Below are 22937 nucleotides of genomic sequence, written 5' to 3'. Positions count from 1 at the left end.
GTTCTCTGATAGTGATATACTAGATAGATAGGTTATATTAAATATTTTCAATTAAATAAATGGCGTTGTTTATGAAGTTGGTGAAACTCATCTAACTGCTCCTTCATTATTGCTCAATTCCTGTGTAACAACTAACTCCAGGCTTCTTAAAGTTGTAAGAATCTTGGAATAATTAGATAGTCTGTCACTTGCAGGTTATCTTTACACAACACTCTATAAAGACCTTTTGTACCACTGAGATGATTTTGTCAGAGCCTACTTTCAGTTCACTGAACTGCAAGTGCATTTGTCTAAGCCATTTTCCTTCTTCCTAGGCTCAGTACCTATTTCAACAAGCTTTGTCTGCTAAAACTGTTTTCCAGAGATTTTAGTGATGATGCTGCAAGGATTGCAAATTGCCTTTAACAACTGGTGTACCAGGCTCTGCTAACTGGAAAAAACCCACCAAAATACACAACTTGTCAATGCTGTGTGGTCAACTAAAGAAGCATTTAGTTGGTTAAATGAAAGGACTAGTCAGACTATCAGCTTGTCAGGGTACACAGTGCCATTATTTATTGTTATGGGACACTATTCCCTTTAAAAAGCCTTGAAAACTGCCATTTAATTAAGTGGGAGCCCCTCTCTGTTTCCCACATTGAAAAAATATATTCCCTAAAACAAAGAGTGTGTTGCATTTTGCTTATTAAACTAATGTCTGTTCATCACTTTCTTCCTTCTAGCCACCCAGCAGTCCACTCAATCAATGTGCTGCTGTTGCCTAGTTATCAGGAGTTCAATCCTACTGCCATAGAGGGAACATTAGATTCCCCATTGATTTCAGCGAGGGAGGATTAGTTCGAGGCAGTAGATGGATAAACTGAAACAGAAGTTCTTACAGATTTTCTGCTGAAAAGATGTTGACTTCATTAGAGCATTTAGAGCTGTTTCTATCTGGCTGACTAACAGAACCCACTTTAGTAGGTAAGAAGTTGTATTAATTCATGGTTTTTGTCAAAGGAACTTCTAACAGAACCATATGCAATTTAACTGCTTTACTGATACTGGTTGTACGCCTGTAGAATGGAGGTTGCTGCTTCTCTAGCTTGACTAGAAGAAAGCCATCATCATTTATCTACTGTTGAGCAGAGCTTAGGAAGGCCCTGACTGTGGCTGGCAGGGTAATGATCACAGTTCTTTGCAATCTGACGAGGATTTCTGACACATGGAGCAAGGCCCACTGGGACCTGACCACTGACTTCAGCGGCAAGATTCCTGTCAGCTGCAGTTAGCTTCAGTGCTTGCACCATTTGTCTCTTACTGCAATCTGATTCTCGCAGCGCGTCCGCATCACACACCTGAGCACAAAGGAGAGGCATTTAAGCTTGCACTGACCCAACCTGGCATGTCCCCATATCCCAGCACAGCGCTGCTGCACAGGTTAGCACAGACCCTGAAACAGCATGAGCAGAATACTAAAGTACTGATTAATCACCCTTTCTCCTCAGCAAGGCTAATTGCCTCAGGCTTGATGCCTTGCTGACGCAACTGTTCTGTGTCTGCTTGTCAGTAAGTTCAGCACTCTGCACAGTAGCAGGCAGCTACAGACACATCTCACATCCATCATCCTTTATACAAGGTACTCTTGCTTCTCCAGCACTGAAAGGCAAATACACTTTTCTTTTCAGGAGAACGATGTTATTCTGAGAAATAACTAAAAGTCTCAAATTCATACCTCTCTGATAGCTGTACAAAACTCACTCTGCAGCACCTTCTTTAGAGACTGTAGCTTGTGTACTGGTACTTCTCCAGATTCTTGCAGTTTCTCCAGTAATTCAATTGCTCTTGCAACATCTGAGTAAGGAAAACAAAAAAAGGAATATAACTCAGTATAAACAGTGGCTAGTAGGAAGCTAAAAGGGACAAACATGGCATTTTTAAATTTAAAATCAGCTTTAGCAACACATACTGTACTAATCTTGTGTTATATCAGCCTCAGGTAGGCAACAACACTGCTGTTCAGAGATCCAAATCCCAAAGTATGGACAAAGTGTGCATGTACATGTAGAACAGACACACACAATGAGGTATAGTCTTAGTTGCAAACATTCTTTGGAACAAAGCTACCAGTTCAAAGCAGATAAACCATATTAGCAGACCTAAAATATTTCTTACTCGCATATGAGAAAGTAGCAGAGGAACAGCATGGGGCATACTTCCAGAAAGTCTGAAAGAATGAAGCTGAGTCCTTATAAAAGCACCCTCAGGATGACAACATCTATGAAAAATATTTGATCTTGTCTTCTCATAAATCTAAAACCAAATACCAGCTACAGATAAAGAAAGTCTTCTAAAGTCAAGTAAAAGTCTACTAGGGAAGAATAGGAAGTCTTCTAGAGAAGAGTAAATGTGTAAGGCTCTTGTGTATGTCTTCAAACACCAGATCTGCCACAGAAAACATGTATGACCCACAGAAATATATGGGACGATATTTTTGGTGGTCTGAATTCTCTTTAAGCACCTGTATATTGTCAAGGAAAATATCGAGGTGTCTCTGAAGAGCAGTCCAGATGGCTTATGTGAATAGGAATGAAGTCTAGTTAAACATTGCCCATACTGTCCCTCTCATAATATTATTTCCTCTCTAACCCTAGTTCCTAATTTACACCCTTATTATGAAGATACATACAAAATCCCATCGTGAATCCACGAGAAGCCCAACGATCCTTTATGGCTGGGGACACAGGGGCACAAGAAGTAGTGGCCAGTCTCGTGGACGCCAGACTAGTCAAGCAAGGGACACGCTGACTTATACACGGGAGTGAACTAAACAACACATCGTTGTCAGCCTTCAGGATGATAGAGCTTATATAGAGGGCTTTCTCCTCCAGTTTCATTTAATGCTACCTTGCAGCTTTTCCTGAAAATTTGCTGGTATATTTGAACCTGGAAATGCTGTTGTCTTGACATTCTCACATCTTGCAGTGTCTTTTGCATAGCTGCCAGAGCCAATGCTGGCCAGTTACACCACTCCACTAAAAATAGGTCTGTATCCTAGTGATGAAATGAATGCATAAGACTAAACGATAAAACAATATTTGAGGCATTTTAATTCTGCACTTTAACGGCACAACAAAGAAGTAAATACCCTGCCCCCAGCCACACAACTCCAGACTGACTACAATGGCTAGAAGCAACTTCATATAATTCTCCTTTGCGATGACATAGATTGTACTATTTGTGACTGGGAGATTATGCTAATTACAACAGTTCTTACAGTCCTTGGTTTGTAGCTGAGCTACACTGACCAGATGTCTTATACAACAAAGACATGAGAAGTTTTCTGACAATAGCAGAGAGATAACAGTACATGAGCTGCAGTAGGAATTAATTAATAATCAAGTATTTTCATTTATATGAAAAAAAACGTTACCCAGTTGCATCAGAGTTAAGAAAAAAAGAAAACACCTCAAATAACTTATAATTTAATTAAGATAGTTGGGCAACTGCTCAGCGTGGTAGATTGTGCCATAGTAGATTGCCACACAAATAATTCTTAAACCTTTTTGGTCTCTGCCAAAAGACAGCTGCAAGTGCCTGAGGAAGCATGGCCGAGGGCAGGCAGTGTTTCTTTCGGAAGGGTGCTCCCACTTACTGGGCTGTAGTTTGCATCGCAGAGCAGTCCTGGAGATCATGAACTTTCAGATTAAACTAACGCTAACCCCGTGCTCAAAGACCTGTGCTTTTGCTCCAAGCAATTCAGATATCCTAAATCAGAGTGAGGTCTTTTCCAGCGCCAGTTTAGGTAAATTTCAAACTGTTTTTCCCTCTCGCCAGACATACTTGTAGAAGGTCAGTGCCACAGATTACAGATTGGTTATTATTTTGAAGTTGCTTAGGGGTTTCATCACTACACCTGCAAATTCAGTGAATCACCCCCCATTTGCTATGGTTCTGAATGAAAGGATACTCAATGAAAAATCTGTACCGATGGAGAAATCTGTTCTGAACCAGAAGGCAACATAAATAGCTTTAGGTACATTAATCAATCTAAAAGAGTTAAATATAGGTCTAAACATTTCCCTAGGGCATGGACTAGGCTCTGGATGATAATTAATCACTTCTAAAGTGACAAGTGTTACAATAGAAATGATAAATTCATATTCTGGTTGAAAAGTCTAGCATAGCTGTTTAGTATGCAGTTTCACAGACAAAACTGGGCACTAAATTGTCATTTGCCAACAGTCGCGTACTGAAATTTTTGGTTAAGTCATTTGGGATAAAGAAAAAGAATATCAAAAGCATTCTTATTTTCCACACTTCCAAATTTATCCAACATAGTAAAATGCATGAATGCTATTGCCTAAATCCCTGCATCGATCTGTTATTGACCTAGCATACCTGTTAACAATAAGCAGTCTTTTTTTCTCTTGTCACAGTTAGGCCCATAGTTTGCTCAGTTTAGCAATGACTTGGGGGATATAGCTCACGGTAGCAAGAATATAGAGTGATAAAGAGTTTCATGGGATAAAATACACGATGAAAATGATGCATGTGCTCAGGGCCAAAGCTGTTTGTTACCAGCTGATGCTTTGTCAGTTGGTACAAACCAGAAGATTTTGAGCGGACTAAGAATTTATAAACATTAGTGTACAAAATGTGACCTAATGCAATAAGTGATACAACTGGAAATGAGGAAGACTTCAAAGATATGTTCAAACAAAAGCACACAGCAGGGAATCCAGCCCTGTTGAAGTCAATTAAGTATTGTGATGTGTTTGAGTGGGACTGGTATTCCTCTGCTGTGATACTTCTCTGGTCCCCAGTCCTCCTTTGATCACAAATCTAGCTAGCTTTGCTTGTAAACGTTATCACCAAGAAATTGTTCTTAAATACCATTTTCCTACATACTTGTGGAAAGTGCACATTGATGAAAACAGAGTATTTATATAGATTTATGTAAAAAAAACCCCTTTACTATTAAAAACAGTGAAGTTCTATGCAAACAAAACACCCTTGCTTCTTATTTCTGATTTGTCCTTCCTTTGAGCAGGCATTTTTAAACCCAACTTCTAAAAAGGATTGTTTTGTCTACTCTTAAACATTTTCCAAAATAGGAACTCCATTATACTTACATTAAAGTCATGCTAATGTTATTGAAATCTATCCTCATTTCCTACATTCATATCCCACAGAAATCAGTGGGAATTCTGAGTAACGGCATGGGTAGAATGATTCCTCTGTATTCTATGACGCATACACTTTAAAAAGAATATGCACTTATTTTTCCCTTATTATATCTATCTCAAACCACATCTCTTTTTTATACCATTTTTTAACATTCACTTCCCTTTTTGTATTCTCATCATCATGCTTGCCTACAGCCTTTCAGGAAATAATACTGTTTCAGTGTGGTGGGTCACGTTATCAGCGAAACACAGAGAAGGTGTGGGGGGGTGTGGGTGGGTAGAATGCATTTTATCAAGCACACTCATCAAAAGAAAAGCATGACTCTGAAAAAAAAAAAATCTCATTTCAAGTGTTCTTTCTGTATTTTCATTTGAATGAAACTTCATTTGCATTGCTCATAGGACACAAGCAGGAGGTTACTATACAAACCCTAAGAAAGAGAGGAATCACTGGAAGACAGAACTAGCAAGATACCATACTGGGATACAAGTGGAACCTTCCCATGCCACCCTAAATGATGCTGAGTCATGTGCACGTGGCCACACTGCAGTTGAAAACAAAAAAAGGTCATGGTGTTTAGGTCTGGCTTTGTCCTGTTAGATACTGTTTTCACAGCTACCAACGCACAGCGCAGACTGACCTGTTTAATTGGCTTGATGTTTTGGAAGAAAGAACACTGGCTGGTCTGACCTGGATGCTTATTCACATTCCTTTTAAAATTGGGTAGACTGGGCTCCAGAATTCTGTGAAAATTGTTCAGCCTGTGGTTTCTCTCTGGTGTAGATTTTGTTCATGCTTTATGTTTGTTTCAATTCCGTCGGATACGTTAAAAATTATTAGGAAAAATGCAGTAAACTATTTTAGCATACTAAATGCTTCTCATTAATACAAGAATGACTCCTGAAGAAGAATATACTTGCATGCTTTACACTGCAAAATATGAAAACTGTTGTATATCCTTCGGTGTCTAATCTTCTTTTCTTGTGCTAGTCTGAGTGAGTTAAATATTGGTCTGCAGTCCACAAAATAAATATATTAACCTCTGCCTTAAAAGACTATTAGGCAATTAAATAGCAGCTACAATGCTGTATAATACTAGTTTGAGTTCAAATAGTAATTACTTAGAGACATAGTATTTCTGTACTCACGGTAACTACTCTAGAATCATATTGATGGGTTGCTCCCAAAGCCAAAATATGGTGATCACTTGTTTATTAATAAGATATTAAAGAATAGGCTTCTCATCTTCGTGAGGTCTTTCTGCTGTCTCATTCATATTAATTCTGGAGACCTTCATTAAAATGCTGGTCAGTAGCAAAAGTAAATGTGCTGCATAAACACTACCCTTTGGTACCTCAAAGAGGTGCAACATCACTACAAATTGACAGCAAGGATACTCAGTAAGTGTCTAAAATATTCACTAGCTTCACCATGGCATTACAGAATAATAATCCTGGCAATTTTCAAGCTCTGTTCAGTTGTGCTTTCAGACCTTTAATCAGGCTGAAGGTGAAAAATTTGCATGATATAACGTCCTTATAATTGCAGTAGTTCCTCGCTCCTCCGATTCTTTTTTTCCAGGTTTAGTTATTCCTTTAAGCTTAGTAGAATACATTCCAGAATTCTCAATGTTATTCTGTCAACTTTTTATCAAAGCCTGCATGGAATGCTTTTTATATATATTGCAATCTTCTCCAAACACTATCAAATGACAGCAGGTAATCAATGGTTGGGCAATCAGAATTCCAGGATGATTAGCAAAGTTCTTTCATAATTCATAGCCAGTAGCCCTAGTACATTGTAACTAACTATTGATGTGACTCCATGGTTTAAAGCATCATCTTTGGAAAAATTTCAGTGTGTATCTTTTGAAAATTTTCTGTATTAGTAGAGCAGTATTAGCTGTGGCCAGTCCCTGTGCTGTACAACATGGTGATTCCTACTCTGGTATCAAATACCAGCCTGCCTGCTATGATTCCACTCACCTCCTTGGTGCTGTACTACCAGCGCAGTGCTCTCCTGATATGCAATAGCTCTTCCACTAATTTAATACATTGATTTAATCTAATCTGGAGAGTTCAGAAAAAAAATGAGGCAAAGAACAGCCTTTCTTGACCACTTAATTCAATATGTTTGTCTTGCCCCAAATTTCATGCTAATCAGTGAGCATAAAGGAGTGCTTCACCACGGTAAATCAGGGAGCAATCAGCTAACATATCAGAATGCAGCAATATCATTTAACACTTTATAGTGTGCATCTGTGAGGTCTATTCAAATTAATTACAGTGAGAATAGTAATACCAGTGTTTCCATGCTCTGGTATGATATGGGGAGTGGTTGCAGGTTTACTCCAGTGTCCCTTTACACTCCCGTGGTTAAACATGACTATGAATGCACAAACACGCATAACAAAGCACACAGCAGAGCTCTTGCCGTTCATCTTGTGGTGAGGGTTTCAACTCACCACACTTCTGATGTAGACACTGATGGCTCAGCGACTCACCCTAGGCTGCTGTTACAGTCAATGAAGAAAAAGACACTTTGAGGCAACAATTCATCTGGCCTATTTTAGATGAGATGAATCATACCCTGGGAGTGCCTGTTCCTTTTGCTGACTAGAAAGGGAGACTAGATGATTAGCTCACATGTAAACGCCTGCATCCTACGTATCAGACATCTACATCAGTATGATGAAACCCACTCTCACTGTCCAGATACACAGTGAATGACTCACACAAATTTGTCTCCACGTGGTCCATGAGACACCATACTTCAGAACACTGTCGTAAGCAGCAGGCCAATGCATTTTTTAGTTAAAGCTTTTAGAAAAGCTTTAGCCAATGATTTTATGGATTTTTTCTTCTTAATGTATGAGAAAAATTGACCATGAAATATGACTGAGTGTATCTGTCTCATTTTGTCTGATGTAAAACAACTCATCCCAATGACATTAGCTGTATATCCCCATGGATTTCTACATACTCAGGCTCATTTTCTTTGGCTACTCATTGAATCTTTTCTTTGGATCTGTATGTTCCTGTATGTTTGAACTGCACCCAGGCTCTGTCTGGCTCTAGCTTCTCAGGCACTCCATGGGCATTCACGTTCTCTGCTTCATGCTATTTCTCAGAGACAGAGCCTGTGACCCAGCTGTTGCACACCCCAAGACGGTGCTACATATCATGAGTTTTCCCAGCAGGAAAGCTGTGCTTCAGGCACAGTGTTCCTAACGCTCTGCTTAGCTTGTTCAAATCCAACATTGAAAAGGTTCCCTTAAATGAAAAAAAATAGGCTCATCTACATTCTCTGAACCTCATAATCATAGAATGGTTTGGGTTGGAAGAGACCTCAAAGACCACTAGACCAGGTTGCCCAAAGCCCCATCCAACCCAGCCTTGAACACTGCCAAGGATGGGGCTTCCACAACCTCTCTGGGCAACCTGTGCCAGTGCCTCACCACCCTCACAATAAAGAATTTCTTCCTAACACCTAATCTAAACCTACCCTCTTTCACCTTGTCCTATCAATACACTCCCTGATAAACAGTTCTACACTTTCCAGTAGGACCCCTTTAATATTGATACGCTGTAATTAGGTCTCCCTGGTGCCTTCTCTTCTCTAGGCTGAACAAGCCCAACTCTTGCAGCCTGTCCTCACAGGCTGGGGATCCTAGGGCTGGACACACAATGTCTTGAGTAATTTCCTTCCGTTCCCACTCTCCTAAATTTTCACTAGTGATTTCTGTTCTTCTCAGCTAGGGATTTTCATAGTGTTTACCTGCCATGCAGGCCAATTGGAAGAACTGGATTTGCTTACAATCTTCTTAGCATATTCATTAGTGTTCATACGTAGATCCCGTCCTCGTTTTTTTCCTTGAAGACTCTATGTAACTGATGCAAGTCACATGAGCGTCTTTGTCAGCAATTACCAGATTTTTTTTGTGTGTGTGTGTTTGTGTGAGAGATCAATCTAGAGAGCTCCTAAAACTATCAAGAGCTCATCAGATACTTAGAGAAAGTGGCTTGGTACTGTCACATTTCCATAGTCACTTTCTAAAGAAATAACAATCACAAATGAATAAAGATAAAAACTAACAGAGAATTAAAGGTTGTTTCAATAAGCAGAGTGGCTTAATTCAAGGCCTGAAGAGTAATAATGTAATTCAGAAGTTTCAAAGATGGGCATTTAAAATTAACTTAAGATTAATTTTTAAAACCTAATTTTAAAAAATATAGTATAAATTATAAATAAATTCTATCTAATACAAATGCAGTAATATATACTAGAAATTATATAATTTTTTATATATAATATAAATGATATATACCATATTAATATAAATTATTAGTTCTATTGAAATTTCTAAAGCAACCAGGATGAGGGGGTGCACAAATATGAGTTAAAAAATCTTCACCAGAAGATTTTGCCATCTGTGAGAAACAAAGAAATTACAGACACACCAACCCTTTATATTTGACAGCACCCACTGCTTTTGTATAGAAGGCATTGAACACAGCATTGGCGTGAAAACAAGTTACCAAAATATCCTTTAAGAGAAAAGATTAAAAAATAAAGCTGAAAATTCAAGGAATAGAAAGTCTTTGAAAATGATGGTATTTTCTAACATAGTACATTAAAACAGAATGTCGTGATTTTTCCTTTGCATTAGCTGCAAAGAAAGGGGTAGGGAAGGCAAAATTTCTCCTCTATATATAATCTTGACTTTACATTGCTTAATCACACCTGTGCTTTATGATCACAGCTAGCCAAGCCCTGCTGAATGCAGCTAATGAGACATGATTCAGGTCCATTTTTTTTTTTTTTTTTTTGCCTAGGGACAGTTGGCTACAAATACGATACAAAAAGACAACAGTTATTTTAAAAAAATATTTTGTATTCAAATAAATATATGTTTATATATATTCACTCCTTTAATAAAAAACACACCCTTGTTTCTTGCAGGAAGATGGACATTATGTAGTTTCAGACTTAACATTATTTATTTTCAGTCTTTCTGTCAGTATTATTTTTTAAAAAGGGAGATCTGAGGTGCTTAAGGCTGTTAATGTGCCTACAGAGGACATGTAAAACAGTGTTCTGCCTGACTCCCTGAAACCACAAAATGACAAAAAGAAAATCCTTTGAGGCAAAGCTGTAAGTCCCTGACAAATTCAGTATGGAGAATACACCTGGCCTTAATAACTTAAGTTCCTACAAGCTGAACCATGAGAAAGCGAAGAATCTGTTTACTGCCTCCTGTGGCCATATTCTGTAAAGAGATGCCTTGATAACTCTCCACCAGATCACAACATCACTTGATCTTGCAGGATCAACTCCGCCTCAGCAGACACCACACTGGAGTGGAGCTGCTTTAAACACCAGACAAAAGCACATCAGACTCTTTGCTGAAGCTGCAAACTAAAACACTTTAGGGGTTCTGATCCCTGAGTGAAAGAAAAAAAGGCTGTTATATCGATATACCCCAAGGACACTACTTAACAGAATACTTGCTTTTGTGTTTTAAACCACAAACAAACAGAGAAAAATATGAAAATCAGTGAAGAAATTAAACATTTGACTAAGCTAGAGAAGGAGAAACTAGAAACGATTACAAGACACAAGCTTGTCTGAACAAACAGGATGAAAACCAACACACTTTTAGTGGAAATCCGTTCTCTTGCTCCCCTGTCTAAGCCAAAGCAACTCAGTGTGTCCTATGTGCATAACACAAAAGAAAAGTATTGGCCATATGGGCAACCTTAGGCCTTTCCCACACTGACATTTTCAGCGTGTGTTTTTAGTTTGCATCAGAGAGATTTTTGTTGGCAGGGAAGAAGTCAGGAAGAGGGAAAAAAAGGCCCCAACAGGTGCCTCACAAAGGGAGGTAAGGTTAACTTAAGGATGCTAATTCTCCTTCACAACAGGCACCGTGTTTGAGCCAAAGCAGTAACTCTCACTTTCTTCTCTGCTTGTGTGTCATTACTAGAGTCTCCTGCTGCCTCTCCTCAGTTCTTATCGCTCCAGCTAATCCTAGTCTTAAATCTTTTTTTTTCTGTTATTACCAGAAAGATGAGAAAGATGGCTGTGGGCTACTGGCAATTGTACATAGTGACTATACAAACTGTCACTTAAAGTCTTGCATCACAATTTCCTCTTTTGTTTTTCTCAGTGGTTCGAGATTCCATGTGACAACAGCAAAAAGATGGCACTGGTGCGATACAATAAATGCAACATAGTTCTTGAGTACACATAGCTAAGAGGACTTTATCTGTAGGCTCAAGTAACAAGAAGAGAGTTAATATTCTCTCTTCAATTTTAGTGGATTTAAAGATATTGCTTTCTGCAGAATGAATCCCTCTGGTAGCTGGCTACATAGTAGTCATTTCTTGGGTAAGGAAAAATCTCTGTTCTTTGAAAGCGTGTATGTGAAAAGCTACAGCAGCAAGAAGAAAGCAATAAAAAATAAAACCCTTTGTTAATAAATCCCTGCAAAACTAGGCAGTGCATGCATGCTGCTGGTAGATGTCAACAACTGACCACTGTTAACTTTCAACTTTGAAACAAATACGACTTTAGAAGAAAGCCTATGTGACTATGTTGAATTGCTGCTGCAAGTTATGAGCAAAACTTTGAAACAGAAAACCCCTGTGAGAAACAGATTGCTGGCTGTTCCCTTGCAGCGCTGTTGCTGGTGTCCTGTACACTGCAGAACTGGAACTCATCTCGAGTTACAGCCTGATTTCACAAGGTATCTACCCAAGATACGAGGTGCACACCTGGCAGACCCGACTTGCCATGTCAACATGGTTGTGCTGTTACAACACAGAAGGTGCTGCATAAATTAGTAGAAACTCTAGAGCTATTAGTATTTGGTTACAAGGCTATCAGACTACAGAGGGGATCAGACATACAACCACCTCTTTTTCCAGAGACCGCTTCGTAGATTTTTAAAGCCATTGTGCCCTCTTAAAGTTTCTCTGGTCTGGCTTCATATAACAAAGAACAGTTATATTACCCTTCTGTTCCTGAGCTGATTCAATAAATACTGTTTGACAAAAACACTGCTGATAAATCTACTGAGAAGTGAGGAGATGATGGTAAATAAATTTCTGAGGACTAAGACTGCTGTTGACTGCCATGGTCACCCACCTAATCTATTTCAAGTGCATTTCCCCCCACTGCTTAACTAATTGTAGAAGGATAGATACCTTAAAGTCTAGGAGATTTACAGAAAACATGGATGAAGAAGAAAATTAAAGAATTAGGGATGGGAAGGATTGGTGATTAAACATGGGCTTTTGTTGAAAAGAACCAGTAAAAATGTAATTTTGGTTCAGAAGAAATAAATTAAGAGCCTATTTTGGGCAACAGTCTTCCTTCTGTAATTATCTGTGTTTATACAGAAACAATTAGAATAAATTCTTTTATGATCTGTGTATTCATGGATATTTCATTGTTCCATCTTTTAAAAAATAAAGAACAATGCCCCTCCAATCTCTTCTTGAGACACAGTTCTCTAATCAAGATTTTTTTTCTCTTTTTCTTACAATTATTAGTAAAGTGCACTAGGGTAACAACACATTCTGAGAAGCTGTATGCATTTCCTGGTAACTCAGCTGAGTTGCATTTGAAAAATTTGGGGTTTATTTAATCACTCCGGTTTGGACCCTTGTGAGCCAAGTTCTCAAATATATACATACATCTCTATTTAACCTATCTAAGATCCAAGCTTGTGGTTTGAATACTCAGGGAAACATTGTTAGTATGTAAATGTGCATTTCTGAATCAAAGCTTCTCATCTGAATAAAGAATTAAGAGTTGAATGTTTCTCATTCAGAGGCTGACTCTCCAGCAAATATCTCAAAAGAAGATTAAGCTGACTGAGATTAACTTTGAAAATGCCAGGATTTACACATACATGTACAGTTTACAGCACATTAGTATTTTTTTAAATGTCAGAAATGCATCATGTGAAACAAATTAACTGTGCTGGATGGAAAGCAGACATAAATTTACAGTCATGTGCTTCTCAGAACACTATCTATCTGTTTTTGCTTGGTTCCCTCTTAAATTCTCATCTTCTCATTATTTATGCTTTTAGAGAATAACTAAAATCACTCGTTTTACGTAATTTATATTTCAAATGCTACTGCATTACCTACAAGGGAATATTATGAATAACACAGGCCCACTAAAAAGCTTGTATTTGTTTATTTTGCACTTGCATGAGTGTCATTTATGTTAAGGACAGATGTGCATGTACGTGTTCAGAAATAGAGAACTCAAAGGACACAGTATCCTCTGCACAAAGCTGATTACTTCATGTAACTTGTCACATTTTAAATAACAGTTTCTGTCTGATAACATCTTTGGGGTGTTCAACTGTTGTGGTTAAATGTGGCGAGGTTCTGGGGGAAAAGGGGGGGGCTGCAGGGGTGGCTTCTGCAAGAAGCAGCTAGAAGCTCTCTGCAGGCCCCAGAGAGCAAACACCAGCCAGCTCAAGGCCGGAGTCGTTGTTGAGCAAGGCCAAGCCTGTCAGTGATGGTCACAATGCCTCGGGGAGTCACATTTAAGAAGAAAAAACCACAGGCAGGTGTTTTATGCTGCCAGAGAAGAGAGTGAGAAGATTTAAGAAACTCCCTGTGGCCAGGGAGCCAGAGAGAAAGATGCCCCTGCAGCCCGTGGAGAAACCAATGGTGGAGCGGGTGCCGCCTGCAGCCCGTGGAAAAGGCTGAGACCCCACCTGCAGCCTGTGGAGAGGCCCCACACTGAAGCAGGTGGAGTCAGACAGAAGATGCTGTGACCCGCATTGAAGCAAGCCCCTGCCAGCCTGTGGAGAGAGAGAGACAGAGAGACAGAGAGAGAGACAGACAGGAGCCGGTTTGCTGGGACAGGGGGAGCTTGTGACTCCATGGGGGGACCAGGCTGGAGCAGTCTTGGCTCAAGGGACTGAGAGACATTCTCTGATTCTATGACTGCACCCCATAGAAGTGACCCACGCTGGGGCAGTTAGTGAAGAGCTGAAGCCCCATGAGAAAGGACTCAAGATGGAGAAGTTTGTGAAGGACTGTCTCCCATGGGTGGGACCCCACAGTGCAGCAGGCGAAGAGTGTGAGAAATGAGCACACATCCCCCCGCCCCCCCTGCCGCCCTGCACCCCCCCCTTCCGCTAAGAAGGAAAATAATTCGTGTGAAACTGACCAAAACCCCCATTCCCTGCCCCTCCCTGTGCCACAATGGGGGGGCGGGGGGGAAGAAGGGAGTGAAATCATGACTAAAATGAATTCTGCTAAGAAGGGGGTTGGGGGAAGGTGCTTTAAGATCTGGTTGTGCTTCTCATTACCCAACTCTGGTGTCACTGGGTGTGCAGTGCAGTGACAGAGTTTTCTTCCCTCTATTCTGTGCTGAGTCTGTTTTGCCCGTGACGCTGATTGCAGAATGAACTCTCCCTGTCCTTATCGTGACTCCTGAGCCTCTCAATATATATTTTCTCCTTGGTCCAGCTGAAAAGGGCAGTGATAGAGCAGCTTTGGTGGGCGTCTGGCCTCCAGCCAGGGTCAAACCACCACACCAACTCAAGCAATAGGATGGAATTAAGCAATTTATTTACTTACAATTACATTAAAAGGTTAATCCTTTTTTTTCTGTAGTTACACAAATGTCTCTCAGACATCAGTGTGAAACTGGAATTTGTAGGATCCAGCATAGGGATGTTATTTATAAAAGAAATACCTGTATTTCAATACAGATAATTATCTGTAGATAGAGAGTATACTTTTACTACATACAGAAATAGCATCCCTTGTGTTTTCTAATCATTAACATTCTTGCAACTTGTTGCAAATGTTTAACGCTGCATCTGTGCAGGGGACTGTCAAAGCCACCATTCACTTCACCCAGCCAGAGGAGCAGGTCCCCTTTTCAAGGATCAGAAGCAGGACACACAAGACGAGCTCATCTTACCACTTTGCCCTACACAGGATAAATTCAGATAGATTAAACCCGTTGTTTCACAGGTACCATGTCTAAAGAATATTTTCAGCCTGACAGAGCAGAAGGAAGAGAAAGTCCCTGCACAGATATCAGTTGGCCATGGTTACTCTTTCAAAGGTGCCCCACAACCATTTCTTGACTGCACATCCAGCATCTGCAAACATACCTTATCAGTTATGTGTTTCTTAAGGAAACATGATTGGAAATTTAAGATATTGCCCCTCTACACTCCATGAGGTTGACTTGATGTGAAAAGATGCCATGAAATTTGTAGATGTTTCCATGTGTCTGTGTGCAGGATCAGTGCCCTGACAACCATCAGCGCCTGGGTCTTGCAGCACCTGCTGCACTATGAAGATGATACAATGAACTTTCATTCTCTTCCACCCACTGGTGCCTGACAACACTTCATTTCCACATCACTATGAGTCGCTTTGGGACAGAAGACAGGGCCCTTGGCCAAAGGGGTATGCTCCTGCAGGTGTCTGGCCTACCCCAGATACATCCAGCCTAGAGCAGAGCTCCTGGGCCACCATGTGCCCCTCTGCCTCCATAGGTCAGACCTGAACTGGCAAAGACATTTAAGCTGGACATGAGCATTTACCTTTTCAAGCCATGTATTTGTATACCACTCATGAAAACCGAAGCTGACATTTAGGTAGGTATTTGCTCCTATTCCAGCTCTAGAGCTGCAGGAGGCACGGCTCAACTGCACACTTACCACGCCAGCACTTCATCATCCTCACAAAATGTCCCAGTCACCACCCATAAATCACCAGCTCAATCCACTTACCTTAATCCATCCCTTTGTAAAAATACATTTAAAAAACCCCACCAAATAAATGCCGCCGCCCTGATGTAAAAAAACCCACAAACCAAAGATTTCAGTCTGTGACCAGAATTGTTTGGGGTTTTGGTTTTTGAGTTTGGTTTGGTTTTTTTTTTGTTCCTACAAACAATAGGTAGGTTTTTTTTCCTTGGAAGAATGAATTTGGTTATTTCTATGTCCTCAGTTGGCATACCAAACAGAGAAACATTAGACTTAAAGCGTGTGGCACTTGCAGAAGTACTTTTCTATTTTAGCAGGCTAGGCTGAAGAGCGAGAGAAGACATCCTGGTGACAGACAGGGAGCCAGGCGGGGAGCAGCACATCACTTAGCACCGCTCCAAGGGCTTTACCCCGTGCGAGACAGACCTGCCCTTATGCTGCTCCTCTGTCAAAGACTGTATTTCACACTTTATGAATCTGATTTTCTCTTCCTGATAAGTACATTATATATTTTTTCCCAAGATAATATACATCACACTAATATATGCACGGTCTACCGCAACTTATGTTCAATACAATTTCTCTTACATACATATATATGGGCACAGATGGGAAAAAAAATCCCCATTTTTGTAGGCTATGAGAATGTAACGAGAAGAAAAATGACAAGAAGAGGAGAGGAGGAAGGAAGGAGGAGTGCTCTAGCAAATAGCAATATATATTAATGGTCAGGTGCCATCTGGAACCCCAGCTGATAGAGTTTGTCTACCACCTCTTACAGCCGATGGCGATTCCAAGCCCATTCATATTCTTAGTTATAGTCACTGAACATGTGCTCTATAAAGGATTTTCAGGAAGTTTTGGGGCTTCCACTCCACTGGAAAAATATTTGTTTGAATTTAGTAAAAAAACAGAATCAGAGCTCAGTTACACTTTAAAGCCCAACAGCAAGAAGCCTTTCCAGTTTCCAAGGATGTTTTGAAAGCAAGAGAAATTTGGTTGTCAATAGCCAATAGCTATGACCTTGTTATGAAACTTCACAGGGATTAAAATATCAGCACTGTATATTCAGTCTATTCAAATTTCTTCTTTTATCCTCAGTCACATGAAGAAGCGAAACCATCAGTGACATGAATAGTAACTATATAAGGAAAAACATAATAGGACATGGATTATTAACAAAAGGCAGTTGAAAGCCCCCTTCACATGAAAAGAAGGGGGGGGGGGCTCTTAATGCTGAGATGGTCTTTGCACAAACTAATTGTGTATCTTTAAAAACAAGAACTTTTGAAAAGTGCCCTTTTAAAGCTGCCACTTTCATTGACCTGTGTAGTGAGGAGTAGGGACTGAAGTTCTGTAGCAATCTGAGCAAATACCTGGTCAGCTTTCTTTCAGAGCAGATTTTCATCTTGGAGGGAAGAGCAACAGTAAAACTCTAAGTAAGATAAGCTTTGTGAAAAATTTGCCAGACATTTAGCAAAATAAAAAAGTTTAGAGTGGAACATCTATTATTAATAGCTAGAAAGACACATGCTTCAATTTGCAGGTCTCCATATGACCACTCCTAAAGTGACTGCCAGGGGCAGCCCAGAAATCTATTTCCTCCTGACATATTTCTGGAAGCATATGAGTACTTGCAGGGAATGCTTTCATCAGACTGTGTTAACACATCCTTTAAGTGATCCCACCCACAACAAGCTTACTTTAATTTCTAAATGCTCTCAATGTGTACCTGCAGCACACAGGAACTCTCAGGAGGTCCTCTGAGAATTGCTGGCTGGAGGAAATGGCACCACACTTGGAGAAGAGCAGAACATGTCTGCAGTATTTAGGGCAAGATCAGGCCAATGAGGTGGCAATGGCCATGGGAGGGCAGAAGAAGTAAGGATTAGAGGAGGAAATTCAGTTGCTGAACGCTGAAAATGGGTAAGGGTTACAAGCAGTGCACAGAGTGAAGGAGTTAACTATGTCAAGTCTTTGAGAAGAATTGGGCAACAGAAGATGGCACATGAGGGAGACATGGGGCTCTGGATAAGAAAGGAGAAGACAGCACCGCTGAGGTAATGCCTCTGTAGAAGGCAAAGGACATTGAGAAGAAAGGCAAAGGCAGAGCTGATCACCTCGTGCAGAGAAGGATGAGATGTAAGATCTGACAAGGCGAGCTGTATTGCCAACTCAAACAAATACTGTTGGAAAATGCCAACTAAATGCGATCAAAGCAGTAGCTGTTTGTAACCAAAATCAGTGTCAATCAAGCTCTTACTACTGAAATGCATGCAGAAGAAGTAAAAAATAATGATATAGGTGCTTTTAAACATTTCCCCTTTGGTTTGGACTGACCACTTTGTTGGTTTTTTGTTTAAATGGAGGTAAATTAAGCTGGTGACATACTTAAAAATCCATAACCTTGAACATAAAATGAAAAAAAAGAAAAAAAACCCCAACCTTACTTTTTTGCTTGTCATTGTATGAAAAGTGGCTCTGCAACTTTTCATTTCAGCCTATAACAAGGTATAGTTTTCAAAATCTCTAACATCAACTCTCAATCGGCGTAAAAAGCCCCACTTGTTAGCTCTGATGGACACTGGGGATTGCTGATGGGGTGGTATTGATTCAGGCTGTAAGACATTTGCAATAAAGATAGGAAGGGTGCACAGTTTTACAGAGGAGACTTACACAGCTGTTGGAAGATGCCTGGCAGCCAGCTCTTCCCCCTCCCAGAGCTCCCAGACACTGGGGCCACCCTCCTTAAACTCCCTAAGTGGTACCCACACGTAGCTCCACCACTGTACATTTCCTCCCTGAAACAGTTGCTGATTCTTTCCCCTCCTCCCAGCAGAGCACCACACAAAGGTCAGGCAAAAGCCTTTGAGATTAAATTGTAAGTGATTAAAATTTCCATTATTTTGTGAACTTGTTCCACATATTAAATAGCCCTAATGGAACTTGCACACATTTGTGCAGGTAGAAAGGCACATGATGACAGGAATTAAGGAAATTAATTCCTGTGCTTTGGACTGAAGTAATCTTCCAGAATGTAATTGGCTTTCAATCATTCACACACAACATGCCCTTCACCTTTAAATGGTAATTCATTTTGCCATACAGGTTTTGAATTCCACTTACGTCAGGCCTTAGGAAAGGTCCCATCTTCATACTAGAACACAGTGTATGTATTCTGGCCAGGAGGAGACCCCATCAGAGTGTTGTTCAGATTTCTGATAGAGGTAACCGTATGATGTTTTATTGCTTCTGTGACCCTTAGCAGGGGGAAATGCAGAACGCTCCTGGACAGAGATCAAGCAGCAATTCCCCTGCCTCTCCTAAAGCACTGGCTATTTTCTCCCTATGCTCAGCTCTCCATGGGACATGGCAAAGTGGATATGAGTGCGCAAGACTTTTTCAGGGCTGCACTAAGATCACAGCAGAGCTGTGCAAAGCAGAGTGACAGTAAACATAGCTGTGTCTGCTTTAATAAAAGCAACAGAAATCTGGAAAGTCTCACCATGTAGCGCTTTCCTTCTTCCATGGCTGTGAAAGAAAGACTAGAGAGGAAACAGCACTCTGGAACCACTGGGCTTGATCTAGTTGCTTCTGGGGTCACCTCAGCCCAACCTCTTCAGTTGAGGTAGCAGCAGCATGTGACAAAATGGCCTTCTGCAGGCCAGGTGTAGTATTTAAATCTATTTCTTCTTGTCTGTATTTTCCTTTGAATGTCACATCCTATCATTCTGTGATGTTTTATCTCACTCACACCAATATCAGCCCTGGCTGACAACCAGGGAGGCTGTAATACTGGCACCCTTGCCAAATGGTTAGGCATATCCTGGACACAGACAACAGATGCTTATATTTAAATTGGGACTAATTTGCATTTTTGTGTATTGTGGATTTTTTAAAGCATAGTTTTAGTAATGAAAAGGAATGTGTAATTCTGAAATAGTAATACTTTCCTTCAAAAAGCCAGGTTTGCTAATGGATTGCCATCTGTTCAACCCTTTGCCAGGAAATAGATTTGTCCTGCTTACTGAAAACAGTATTAGGGTGAAACTGTAGATTACACAGTGGATTTCTGAGCAGTTTAATTTAAAGTGCACGCTACCACCTCGTTATTTCAGTAAAAATAAATTCAGCTTCTCCTTTTCTTCTAATGTTGGAATTCAAGCCGTCCAGCAAACCGTATTTAGCGTACTTTGTGGGCTGTTTTGCTCTCAAGTGGGTCCTGGAAAAGGGACCCTCTCCTTCAGCATTTTGAAACTGAGTTCATCAAGTTTCTTTTGCACAGGATTTACAGCAAGAAGCTCTCTATCTTGCTTCGAAAGCTCATCTTAATTCTCTGGGAAAAAAAAAAACAAACCAACAAACATTCAAAAAAACCAAGGCACTGCCCTCAATCATGCTTTCAGGAGTACAAGATATATACGTGCTGGGAGCCTCTTGGAGCCTCTGGATACAAGTTAGGAAGAAGGACAACCCGGCAATTCAAGATGCGGTATTGGAAGCTGTTGGCACCTCCTTAACTGATGGAGTCAAAGCAGCAAAACAAATCAGAACCCAAGTTACTCCCCTCTGTAACCCACAGAAATCTAGTAACATTTCAGCCGAGTCCTATTACGGGTGCAAATGCACTGTGAGGGAGAGGTCCAATTTTTACAGCCTGGAGGCAAAATCTTCGTTTTAACGTAACTTCAAGGTTTCAGCACCCTCTTACATCACCCCGGTACGGTTACTGACAGAGTCTTAAGGCTGGCAAAACGTCAGTCGCTGCCCCTACCCGGACCGAGTTGCTGCCTACCGGAATACGCAGACGCTCTGTTTTGTATGGTAATATCATTACCGCCAGCGAACAGACAAATTGCAGTCACTGCTCCCTTCCCCGCACCTTCCCTCCCCTCCCCTGGACCTCTCGCACCCCAGAACGCCGCATTTAACCAACAAACGGGGTCTCCTGGGGAGGTGCGAGCTCCCTACTCGCTGCCGGGGCCGGCCGGCCGGAGCCGATGCCCCCACCGCGGTGCAGCCCCCACCACGGAGCAGCCCCCGCCGAGCCACCTGCGGGGGCGGCGGGGCGGCGGGGCCCTCGGTGCTGAGCCACGGGTGACCAAGGCGGGGAGCCCCGCTGGGCGGAGCGGCACCGAGGAGCGTCCCCGACGCCCGGCGGAGCGAGCGCGGAGCAGAGCGGTGGCCGCGGCACCGCATCCCGCGCCTGCGGCACCGCCTGGCTCCCGCCCGCGGGATGGCAACCCTACCCCCCTCCTGGACAAAGTTTTATTCCCTCCATTTCATCCCTTCTCCTGCCTCCCACCTGAGTCCCGCGGGGAGGCGCCTCCCCACCGCCCTCCGCCACAGCCGGCGGCGCCGGTACCAGGCACCGCGGGGCCGGGAAAGCCGCCGCGGTAGCGCTCGCTGCCCGCTGCGCTTCCCCCGGTTGCGGGGGAAGACCCGGCTCTCGGCCGCGGGGGAAGACCCGGGCAGAGAGCGGGGAGCTGGGGCGACCGGGACGGCGCGGTCGGGGAGCAGCGGCAGGGAGGGAAGCGGCGGCAGCCGCGCTTACCTCTGTCCAGCGTGAGCGGCTGGACCGCTGTCAGTGTCGCCATGTCTGCGGCGGGGCTGGAGCCCGAGTGACGCGCGGCTCCGGCACCGGCGTGGAGTGCGGGGAAGGGCGGGGAGGAGGCTGGCAGCGAGAGGGGGCGGAGGAGGAGGGTGGCTCCGTGGGAGGAGGAGGCGAGCGGGGTGGAGAGGGTGCCCAGGGGAGGGCGGCTCATCGCAGACGGGGCGCCGCGATGCTGCGGGCGCAGGGCGGCCCGGCGCGGCCCGGCGCGGGCTGCCGGCATCTCTGCGCTGCTGGAGCCGGGCCTGGCGGGAGGCCCCCACCTTACCGCGCTCGCCTCAGGGCAGAGTCCCGGGGCCCGCAGCTCCGAGGTGGCTAGATGGCCCGGGCCGTGCGCGGGGGTGGGAGGCGGGTCGCCGCCGGTATTGCCGCCCCGGGGGTGCCGCAGCGGCCGTCGGAGGGAGGGAGAGGGGTGAGGGCGGAGAGCTCCGCAGCGCCGCGGGGCGGGGAGGACGCGCGTGGGCCGGATCCGGCGGCCCGGCCTCCCTTGGGCCGGGGGCGGTGGGGCGGGCCGTGCAGCTCGGTCCCGGGGCGGGGAGCCTGCTCAGCGGCGAGGGGACCGCTCTGTCTGGGTGAGGCCCTGCTCAGAGGGCTGACCGCAGGGGGTGAAAATCCGCGTGTGAAGCCTGGAGAGGAGGCACCTGGTCCCTGTGCGGGGCCTTGGCCAAAGGGACGTGTCCCTTTTGGATGGACCAAACCATCGGTCTCACCTTCAGTCCGGCCGTACCTCTTTCCTAACTGCTGGGTGCGTCCCGAACGTCCTCAAGAAACCCAGCGTCCTCTCGTAAAGCGCACACAGCGTGTCTCTGCGGCGTGGGGTTGGGTCCTCGTATTTGCAGAGGAAGAGGTTGGTCACAGAAGTGTGGTGGCTACCTCAGGCAGATCAGCTGTAGCTGATGTGAGCTCAGAGGCCTTCGCAGAAGACCATCCGTGAAGGTGGAGGGTCACACTAGAGCTCCATGAGCTGTGCTGGAAGCCCTGTGGTCACCTGCCTTCGCCCTTCACACGAAGCAAAAGGACCTGGTCTGCTACTGTCTGAGAAAGGTGTGGCAGAGTCCCACACAGTTTCTGCTGCTTTCTCTGCTGGGCACAACAGTATGGAGGAAGAACTGAGCAAAGAATGGCCATCCTCTTTGACTGTCGCCCTGTGCAATACCTGCTGTCTTTCATTTGCCTGAGGAGTGCTGGGACAGGGTGGAGCATCACTCTGAAGGGGAAGGTGTTCTTCTCGCCCACCAGCATCTGACAAACCCCAGGTGGACTGGAAAGTACAGCAGTTTAAGTTTTCACATCAATATAAGCTTTCAACTGCAAGGGTACTTAAGCAGTAGTATAGATAATTTAGGGAAGCTGTGGAAATTTTGCTATTGAAATTTTTCAGAGCAGATTAAAAAT

General features: G+C 43.0%; 1 protein-coding gene across 1 annotated transcript in view; it reads right to left on the bottom strand.

Annotated features, from left to right (window-relative positions):
• The window catches only part of LIN7A (lin-7 homolog A, crumbs cell polarity complex component), a gene marked incomplete at both ends in the record, with an annotated part of 48699 nt that extends 26934 nt beyond the window's left edge, over positions 1–21765 (bottom strand). The window contains 2 exons of the mRNA XM_084275458.1: positions 1715–1833; positions 21486–21765. Coding sequence (XP_084131584.1) covers positions 1715–1833; positions 21486–21765 — 399 coding nt within the window. The remainder of the gene's footprint in view (positions 1–1714; positions 1834–21485) is intronic.
• Between the last annotated feature and the right edge of the window lie 1172 nt (positions 21766–22937).

Source organism: Gallinula chloropus (genome assembly GCF_964237585.1).
Source record: "Gallinula chloropus genome assembly, chromosome: 1".
Lineage (NCBI taxonomy): Eukaryota > Metazoa > Chordata > Aves > Gruiformes > Rallidae > Gallinula > Gallinula chloropus.
The sequence above is the reverse complement of the archived record's forward strand: the minus strand, read 5'-3'. Positions and strand labels throughout refer to the sequence as shown.